Source organism: Elgaria multicarinata, chromosome 6 (assembly GCF_023053635.1).
Source record: "Elgaria multicarinata webbii isolate HBS135686 ecotype San Diego chromosome 6, rElgMul1.1.pri, whole genome shotgun sequence".
NCBI lineage: Eukaryota > Metazoa > Chordata > Lepidosauria > Squamata > Anguidae > Elgaria > Elgaria multicarinata.
Window position 1 is genome coordinate 83,948,927 of NC_086176.1, and position 10,714 is coordinate 83,959,640.

A 10,714-nucleotide genomic window follows, 5' to 3' on the forward strand; every position below is an offset into this window, starting at 1 on the left:
AGCATTCACCTGGGCCATTCTAAACAGGCAAGGGTTTGTCATCACTCAGCTTTCTCATGAAGCGACGTCAGTGCTAGCTCTGGGTTTTTGTGGACCTTGAGCAACGCCCCCTCCATGGGCCGCCTCCCTCACTGAGTGCAGTTTCACATCGCCATTGTCTCCTGCTGCTATCGCCTCTCTTCCTTTGCCTTATTGTTGCTACCACTTGCTTGCTGGACGGGTAGAGCCAGAGAGCAAGCAGGCAGCAGCATCTACTGCTCCTCCTTCTCACCACCACCACTGTCTGGGCCAGAGCAAAATGTGGGCAAACAAGCCAGCTGCAATGGTGAAGAGGAGCAGCAACTCCAGGCGGCTCCTGTCAATGGGCCCCAGATGAGGTGTGGGGCCTTGGCAGTTGCCCAACCATGCCAACCCGTGTGGTGTAGTGGCTAGAGTGTTGGACTGGGAGTCGGCAGATCCGGGTACTAGTCCCCACTCGGCCATGGAAACCCACTAGGTGACTTTGGGCCAGTCACAGACTCTCAGCCCAACTTACCTCACAGGGTTGTTGTTGTGAGGATAACATGGACAGGAGGAGGATTCTGTACACTGCCTTGGGTTCCTTGGAGCAAAAAAGGTGGGATATAAATGTACTAAATAAATAACAATAGCCCTGAGCATCATATTAAACCTTTAAAACTGGAATACATTTTTAAAAAATAACTTAAATGCAGCTGAGCAAGACAGAAGCAGCTGTTTATGTTGGCGAGCACCTTGCCTATTCTGTGTGGATGTTCGGGGGTTGGAGTCCAGCAGCATCGCTTCCTCTTACAAAGCCTAGGAATCGGCTTTCTCCTTCCTCTCGCTTTAAGCCTCTCCGCATTGCATGACAGTAAAACTGACAGGTCAAATCCTTGTCATGCACTCTGGATTGTGCTCTGTTCATGAGATAACCACCCGATTGGCCAGTGAATATTCCAGCTGACTGAACAAACGCAATGTAGCCCAAACCCACCCTTCCCAAGTCACTACAAATAGCATTTCCACCATGTCTTTAGGTAGTCTTTCCAAGACAAACACCTATTCACCTAAGTCAGATGGAAAGAGAGGAATAGAGATAGGCTATCAGTATACTAATACTGACTCCAAATCCTTAAACAACCTTTCCCATCACTTTCATGTAGACGTTAAAAAGTATGGGAATAAAATAAGATCCTCCTTAGATCTTAATACAGACGGCCAAAGACTACAATAAGACTAAAGTCTCATTTGTCTGATTTAAAAATAGGTTGTCAACATCCACCAGGCAACCCAGATTAATGCACCCACCATATTATTTGTAATCACGCTAAGGAGCTTATGCTGCTCTGGATTAGCAAGAGACACAAATCGAAGCTTTCAATCTGAATACAAAGCGAAATTACCAAATAGCCATTGCTCCGCCTCTTTGTCGTCATATTCACAATTGTGTCAAGGCACTATTTCTTCAAAGCACAGTAGCAAGACCATTGATTCTTGAGAAATAGCACAGATCTGGCATGTTCATAGCACTCATAAAAGTTTAATGTTTACAGCCTAGGAAATGATTTTGTTTTGTTTTTAGCATTCATTTGAAAAATAGAAAGACATCTCTTGACCTGTAACCCTAGAAGGAGAAACCATGTTGCATTACAAAGGGGAAACTAAGAGTTTTGTGGGAACTTACACAAGGATAATAAGCATATTTCATTTACACATTCCTCAGTTAGCGTTTGGCATTGATGACATTTATTATCTGTAACTGAGGATCAACCTAGATGAGATGTTGAGAGATCCATGCTTGGACTTCCCATAGTTGTTTTAAAAGTAGTCTGGCCAACCCCCAACTTCACATTCACATCTTTTTCCCAATGTAAAACTCTGCCCTCCAAACCACTGGCTCTTTGGGGGAAAACCTGCAGCTATATGTTTTGATTATCTCTCAACAACTGCAATGTATTTTATATAGGGCTGCCATTGGAGACGATTTAGAATCTTCATCTGGCTCGAATTTGGAAGGTAGAATCTAGGTTGAAGCAAATGGTGCGAAGAAGAAAGGGTAGCCTCTTTCCTCCAGTGTCACAGTCCTGACTCAGTCTCCTCCCCGATGCCCCATGGTCGCTTTTAACTTCTTCTTTTTTTAAAGTGTGGGAGGTCAGATCTCCTGCTGCTTAATCTAGTTTGCCCCTGAAACATGCCATTTAGCTAGTTCATGGTCTATTTCTGCTTGGTGGTCGGAGCTGAAGAAATAAGTTGGAAATGTTCTATCCAAGCTAGTCCTGAAAAAGCATAATTAAGGCTGCAATCCTATACACACTTTACTTGGGAGTGCCACTGAACTCAATAGGACTTGCTTCTGAGTAGACATGCATAGGATTGCACAATAAATATATGAACACCCACAAAATGAGCTGAAAACTAATACGTTACAATATCTTATTAGCTTTACTGTTTCTGAAGCCTTAGCATTATTTGTCATTCCATTTTCAAACTTCCTTCTATTACCATAGGAGTAACCAATATATAGTGTGTCTGTCTGTCTGTGAGTGTGCACCCACAAACAGGAAGTGAGAAGAATCATTCTCAGGACTTGAATAACCTTCTGTAGACCACACAAAAGTGCCCTGAAACCTTCATGCAATTTGCAAGTTAAAGGTAAGCCCATCCCAGGAAAACCATAAGGATTACAAATAGAAAACACACCGGTAAAACCAAACATTGAACATCTTTTACTGTGCACACAGAATAATGACTTGCTGCCAAGTCGAAGTCTAAGCAAGGCTACAGATCAACTGGGACTGACTGCTCTGTCTAAGAAGCATCATATTTCATTGTAAGAATGAAAAATGGCACTATTTATTTACAGTATTTTTACCCTACTCTTCAGCCAAAAAAGGCTTCTACAGCGGCTTACAAAGATTAATAATGACACAGTCATTAGCCACTATTAAGCCACTATTTGTCACTAGCCACTATTTGTCAGCTCATTTTTCTAATGTATCAGTCAAGCATTTTTTTATTATTATTATTATTTACATAGCACCATCAATGTACATGGTGTACATTTTGCTAGATATTTTAATACTATTAAAATTAGCTAATTTAAAACTTGCTGCTTTGAGTGTTTCAGCATTGTAACAAATAGATTAAATTTACAAGTCACAGTTATTCTAAAGAAAAAATACATTGTCACTCAAAACAGTGCATAACTGCATATCATCATGCTCAAGAATACCTGTCAGTTATAAAACAGATAAAATTATCTGGAATACCTGGAATCCAAATGCTAAATTGAATGGGTATAATTCCCACAAGAAAAAAATCAGGTGTGCTTTTAATCGGAGTTAAACTTTTCCTAGACTGTGTCCCATTCTAGACAAAGGATTCATGTGATAAACAAAAGCCATGTGGTAACCACCCTTAATGTTCTAATGAATGCACAAGGCTCTTTAGGTTTTCAGAATAGTTTAAATGCTTTAAATACCATAGAAACAGGTGGTACCAAGAATAGGGACAGAAATGGATGTAATTTAGAGGCAGAACAGTGGGACCTTTCTAAGGTCAGGACCTCTACATGGATATTGCCTTAAAAACTACACAAGTTTAGTGGGGGCGGAGGGCAATTCAAGAAGGGAGGATTCCGCAAACGATATGAGGCCTTAGATATCCATCTACAATAATCTACTACTGTAATATGCCAGAAGCACAAAACAAGAACTAGAAATATGCACAGACCCAATTACTCTAAAACATAATCTCATTCAGACTAATCTCATTCACAGACTACACATCAAATCACAAACTATAAAGAGTGTGTGTATATGCATTATATATACATACATGCATACACACACACCACTTACTATCAAGGAAATAAGCGTGTTTAAACTGGGTACATTTTTTCTTGCTTTTATAAAACAGGTTAGAAAAATGTCCGCCTTTTATAGAGTATACTAGTGAAATGTAACTTTCTAAATATTTCTACTGTTTTCTGTTAATCTAACACAAATAAAAAGTTAAATTCTGACCCAGTTGTCACACTGCAATTCCTGGAATAGCCAGGGCAAATAAAGCATTGTGTGCAATGCCTCCCAAGCAGTCATTGTTTCTGCTTTGAACTTAACAACTGGGAACAACCTGTAACATGCGAACTAAGAAATTCTGGGTTGTGTATGGGTTAAACAACCCAGAGTTAGTCCAACAATTGCCAATGGTTTGTTATTGAGTTACTCTGGGTTGTTTTACCCATGAACAACCCAGGGTTTCTGCATTCACACATCACGAAACAACACAGGAACGGAGAGTTCCTGAGTTAATTAAAGGTAGAAGCAACAAGCACATGGGAGGCACTGCTCTCATCACTTTGCTCGTCTCCAGCAATTCCTGGATTAAACCAGAGCTGACATCCTAAGATAATAACTAGTAAGCTGCACCCACCTACCCACACATGAATTTAACCCCTGTCATTTAGAATGGTACACACTGCAGGTAGGCCACTCATAGTTAATGAAACTACTTACACATCCCTTTGCAATACTGACCTTTTTTAAAGGTTTGGGAAAGAAACCCTGCAGGTGACGTTAAAAGCACATTAGTCCAGAGAACAGCTGCAAACTGTACATCCAAATACCTAACAATCTAAAAAATAGAACTGGGTTTAACACTTAGATCTTTTAATGGTTGCTGCCCGTTATATTTTCATCTCTGCTGGTTTTAAAAGTATTTTTTGTGCTGCTTTTGATATTGATTTTATGTGATTTTTTTTAATGGCATTTCTATTTGTATTTTATCTGTATTTATGTCAGAGAACAATTTGTTATAGAGTGAGTAATAATTTGAGTAAGAAAATAAATAATAAACTTGTGGGGATAACAGCAGACACCATTTATTCAATCACTGGAGAACAAGAGTGCCCAGAAAAAACTTTAGCTACTACAGCTCAAATGTACTGCTAGTTGCAGTCACCAAAAAAACAAAAAACAAATACTGTCCTCATTGCCGGTCCTAAATATCCCCAAATTGGGTCTTTCCCATCTTACACATCGTCAGCAATTAAAATTTTGTAGAGAGCAGCCCCATCCTATTCCATCCCCCAACACTGTAAGGAAACTTGGCAATTCTTGTTTTCCCCAATGAATTCACACATGTGTGAGTGGTTGATTTTTGTCAAACGCTTTTAATGAGGACCAAAAACAAAGGGGAGAGAGAATATAAAGAGAGCTCACAGCACATTCCTCAACCACGGGGTGAGCCTGGCTTCCTCCCAAATTCGCAGTCCGATTGACAGACAGACCAGCAAACCGAATGTTGGTGCAGCTGTGACTCTTGTCCCTCATTTTTCCATGCTTTAAGGCAGGTGGCCCAACAGAGCTTTTGATTCATTTCTCAGCGCCACATGCATCTTTATTTTAAGAACTGCAGCTCAGATCCTAAGGCAGGTTAACTTCAGCAAGTTCACAGAAGGAAAGTTTACTATCCTCTCCCCCCTCTTCAGCCACCGGCATCCCCTGAAAGGCCTCTTTGGGGTGTTGGCGGGGTCCCTTCCAAACAATGACGGATGCGGTGTGGGGGACTGCAAGGGGAAGGGGTCATTGCCCCACATCCGGCAATTGCTTAGTGCTGGAAGGGGCAATGCCCTCTCCCTCAGTAGCCCCCCACATTCCATCCCATATTGTTCAGGAGGGAGCCCCAACCATCCATAGAAGGTTTTCGGTGGGGGGAGGGGAACTTTCCTTCCATGAATTTCCTTACATTATTTTAGGCTCCATGGCTGTGACTTTTTCCAACTATAAATCTGCCACAGGGATTGGGGCAATTGAGTTTCTCAATTACATTAGAGGGTACCTGTCAATGAGTGCTTTGCACGTTGGCTTCCACTGTGCAGTTGTGCAATCCAGTTTAATCGGAGCTCAGTTATTCAGCCCAAAAGGAAGCAAGTTCCAACGAACTCCAGAAGGAAACATCTTTAAGATCCAACAGACAATCACATTAGTAAGGAATCCCTTTTATTTATTTCAACATTTATGGATTATTTTTCAGGTATAAACAGCCTCCTGCAAGACAAATGACTTATATATAACCTTTGTAGATTTCACACCAAGCACCCGCCTCCTTCTAGTTGTTAGAATGCACAAAGCTACTAAATAAACAAACAGTTTACAAAATGCTTGATATTATGACAGGCATGAGGGTACCTTTGTTATGCAACATTTTAAAACAATTTTGCCCCCACACAATGGAAGCTGGACAAAGGGAAATTAGAGAAAATAAGAGAATACTCAGTACAACACATACATTCCGTGCTTGGGGACTACATGTGATCAGACTGCTTATGCTAGAGAAGTTCCTAAAAAGTAATAATTAGGATCTAAAGTTAACATTTATTAAGGTTAACTCTAAATCAAGAATCAAGAATCCCAAATCATAAGACCCTTGTCAGCATAATTCTGCCAAACCTTTAAATCCCCCTCATTACCCTCCTTCCGTCACTGACAGATTCAAATGGGGCAGTTACCACTTAAACATAAAATGCATCAATTATAATTTAGTTACCATATAATTTTCTACTGTTCTTTGTTTCTATGACTATTTATAGTTATATTGATTGTGGATACCACCCTGGTATCCGTAAGGATGAATAGCGGTTTATACATCCTTTTGATAATTAAATAAAATAATAATAATTTGGAAAATTATGACGTTTACAGAATCACCCTATGCATGTTTACTCAGAAAAAAAAGGAACCCCTCTGCTAGTTGGAGCTATTCATTCATGAGAATGAATACTTTTGCTTTTTATACAAGCAAAATTGCAAATATACCAATAGCAGAAAGAACTGGAAAATGCTTCAGGGTATCTGTGTCAGTCTTTGACACAGGGGAAAGGGGAAAGGTCAACCACAAGGAAGGGGCCGTTCAAAAGAAATGCAGATGCAGGACCTTCTAGCTAATATCTCCAGATTAAATCAATGGTCATCAGAAGAAGGCAAAGTGCAATTCACACACAACAAAAGGCCCTGTATGCTCATTCTACCCAAGAGGTGCAGAAATGCATCTTGGATTTGAGTGCTGCATATATCTACAGTAGACATAGGAATTATCATTCTCTAATTCTATAGGTTTGTATGTAAGACAATCTTCATACTGTACATTTGGAGGAAGTAAAGGTTTATTTTAAGAAGCATTTTGCTCACTCCAGAAGAGGAAGTATTTCACAGAAGATTTTCAGTGTTCCTCAAGTTTTTAAGGGGAAAAAATGGTGTTTCCTTTCTTTATGACAGCCGGAGATACTCTGGGAGAAGGAAAGAGTCGTCGTCCCCCTTGGAGCTTTGATCTTCTGTTTTAAGTGGGGATTATGAAAAAAATGTTTCAGATCATTTTTTATCAGTTCACACCTGGGTCAAACATGGACTTGGACACAATCTGCGGTCAACCTCCATGCCTTTCTGAGCTTACAGCATGATTTGCAGACCAAAAGTAATGTATTTGACAGCAAGCATACATTTGAAAAATGAGCATGAAAAAATACTTTTGAAACATGCATACAAATACGCTTTAATCAAAGGGAGAAGAATAAGCATATTTCAAAGATGTGCCTAACAGATGCATACATTTGGGAAAGGAGAAACAAAATATGCATGGATTTTCATGCAAATAGAAAAAACAAAGCTCGCAATGTTGCTGATTCACACATCCTTAATTTTAAGGAGATATTACTTATTTAAGCCCTTACTCTTAATACCACTGGCATGCTTTAAAACTGTTAGAAATTGGTGCCATATGATCAGCAGCACTATCAACGTGCTTGGTGCTAAAGTACAAGAGAGCAGGCCTTCATTCCATTGCAATGACTCACAAAGTTGCACTTTAAAATAGCCAAGGCCCCTTGCATTAAGTCAATTTGCATGCACAAAGGTTCCACCAAAGTTCAGAGGAGATAGATTCATGTAAACATGTTTAGAATTACATTTCCGATTGTTGCAGGTTTCTCTTTTGAATTCTAAAAGTGGAGCAGAAGTTGTTCAATGTGGTCCAAAAGAGGATTCCTATGGCAAAAAAAATTATGAGACTCCCCAAATTCAACATAAAATGCAAAAACAGTGTGTGTTTTCTGGAGCCAAAGTGTGCTTTAAAAAATCCTTTTTGAAGAGATTTTATATGATTTTTTAAAAAAACTGGAAAAATAGATGGTTTGTCCCCCTTGATATTTACCCAAGTGATGGAAGCACAAGTCTCCCGGTATTAGAGATAATGTTAGAACACCAATTGGGAGAGGGACACACTGTTAACTGAGGAAGTCCCTGCATGGTGCTCTTCATCACACTGAGATACATAGATGCAAACAGAGGTAAGGACACCAGCAAACCGTTTTTTGTTACGCACCTCTATTTACAACACCAGCAAAGAACAACATGATATGCAAAAGTACGTTACTAGATGAAAAGATATGAGATCCCTTAATTATGGCAGAGCGCACCACAACAAAACAATGTAACATTACAAATGCACAGCAGGGCTCAAACAACATTTATATACTGCCTTATCTGCTAAAAAGTCATCACAGCTGTGCGCAAAAATTTAGAGCAATAAAACCTTGCATCAATAAAACCAAGAACATTTACAAAAGTAAAATACAAAAGCATTATAAACCACACGCTTGAAAAGGCCAATCTGAAAAGATGCATCTTTACACCCTTTCTAAAGGTCAAGAAATTGGGAGACTGATCATAATTCTTGAGGGAGTGCATTCCACTAGGGAGGGGGCAATACAAGAGAAAAGCCCTTTCACATATGCTCAACAAAAGGGCTTCGCCTGCAGATCTTAATACCCAGGCAGCTCCATAGAAAGACAGGCAGTTCCTGAGAGTCAGGCCCTAAGAATCGCCATGCTGGGCATTTCCTTCACTCCAGATAACAATTTGCCTAAATTTAGACTGCAATTCTACTCACACTTGCCCGGGAATTAATACCATTGACCCCAGTGGGTACATGCATGGGAATGGATTATCAGGTAATTGTGTTGAAAGACCTCCCAGTATCTAAGCTAACTTGTTAAGGATGCAATCCTATGCATGCTTAGACAGGACAAAAATCCTACAACTCCCAGCATGCCCCAGCATGCTCCATGGCTGGCTGGGGGCATGCTGGGAGTTGTAGGACTTTTTCTAAACATGCATAGGATTGCGTCCTAAGGGACCCTACCTAAAACCTTCAAGTGAACAATTCACCAAAAAAAAAAAGCAAAACACACGATTCTCTAACGTCAATATTTAAAAATACTATACACCCTGACTGGCGTTTTTTTGTTTTTAAAATGAGTCCATCACTCCACCACAATCTTAAAGAGAATTCTATGAAACGAACAGGCATCACCATAAATACTGGCCATCGCAACGCTAAAAGAAGAGGCGAGGAGGGACTGTGCAAAACCACTTAAAACAGAAAAGCGAACCTGGGCGAGTTCAGAGTTTCGCGGGATCGTACGAGCATTTCCTATCCCCCACCCCATTTACCTTTCGTTTGATTAAAACGGCGCCGCCCTCGGGACGTAGCTGCTCCGCCCGGAGAGAGCGGCTTTAATTCATTCGCCCCAGCTGAGGCGGCATGAAGACGCCGCCCGGAGAAGCCGCTCAATGGAGAGGTGGGCGTGCAAGGAAACGCTCTCGCGGGAGGGGCGGGAGATCGGTAGGGGTATGAAGCAAACACGCGCAGGGATCGTTTGGAGAGGAGGGTCGAAAACCGCCCCTATGAACCCCCGGGCGCTTTCCTAATGCTTGAATGCGCATCCATGCATATGCTTACAGCTACCTGACCGAAGCAGAAAGGCCTAAAGAACATGGAAAGGGGTGGGCGTGCGTGTGCGCGCATGCAAAAAATAAAAGGCAGATTCCAGCGGCAGGCGCCCCCACCCACCTGGTTTGCGCGTTGAGAAAAATGCAGCCGAGAAGGCAGATCAGAACGCCATCGTACTTCCCACACAGCCGAATGCCTACCAACGGCTGTGAATTCAGCCTCCCTTCGCCTGGGAGATCTGATGCTCACTAGCCTCCGAGGCAGGCCTAGATTACCAGGGGGGAGGAGACTGGCAGCCTCACCAGCAGGTTGCCATCAGCCCGAAGCTGCCCCCACCTCGTCCAATGCCCCCAACGTCATTCATTCACTCACCTTGGCCAAATCGGTCTCCTCTGGGGCTGCAAGGGAAGGCGCAGCAAAATGGGCAGCGGCTGGTGGTCGTGGCCGGAGAGGGACCGCGCTGGTTAGGGGCCCACCTAGGCTCACCTTCTGCTCGTCTCGATGATGATGATGATGCCGCCGGGCGCCTGATCTCATCATCGCCGTCCCTCCCCTTCTGTTCTCCCCTCTCCTCTCCCTGTTTCTGACGCACTCATTCTGCAACGTCTGGAGCCTTCCGCGGCACCCACTCCAGGCTGTCTTGCTGCTCTCCTTCCTCAGTGCATCTCCCTGCCGGCAAGGCGCTGCTGCTGCTACAACAAAAGAAGTCTGGGGAGAAACCAGAACACCCCAAAATCAATCCATGCCATTCTTTTGTAGTGCTCCAAAGAGAGCCCAGCTGGGCGAATGGTTTATGAATGCCAAAGGAAGGGAAATGATGGCCCAGTACGCCTAGTGGTGTCAAAAAGTGGGGAGGTTTTTCTAAATAAAATAAAATTCGGATGTGTTGCTGCACCGTTCTTCAGCAATGGCTGCAAATAGTCGA

At 42.0% G+C, this 10,714-nt stretch overlaps 1 protein-coding gene across 1 annotated transcript in view; it reads right to left on the reverse strand.

Moving 5' to 3' along the window:
• FAM169A (family with sequence similarity 169 member A) overlaps positions 1 to 10,514 on the reverse strand; it is a 33,553-nt gene extending 23,039 nt beyond the window's left edge. The window contains exon 1 of the mRNA XM_063128641.1: positions 10,162 to 10,514. Coding sequence (XP_062984711.1) covers positions 10,162 to 10,329 — 168 coding nt within the window. The 5' untranslated portion in view covers positions 10,330 to 10,514. The remainder of the gene's footprint in view (positions 1 to 10,161) is intronic.
• Between the last annotated feature and the right edge of the window lie 200 nt (positions 10,515 to 10,714).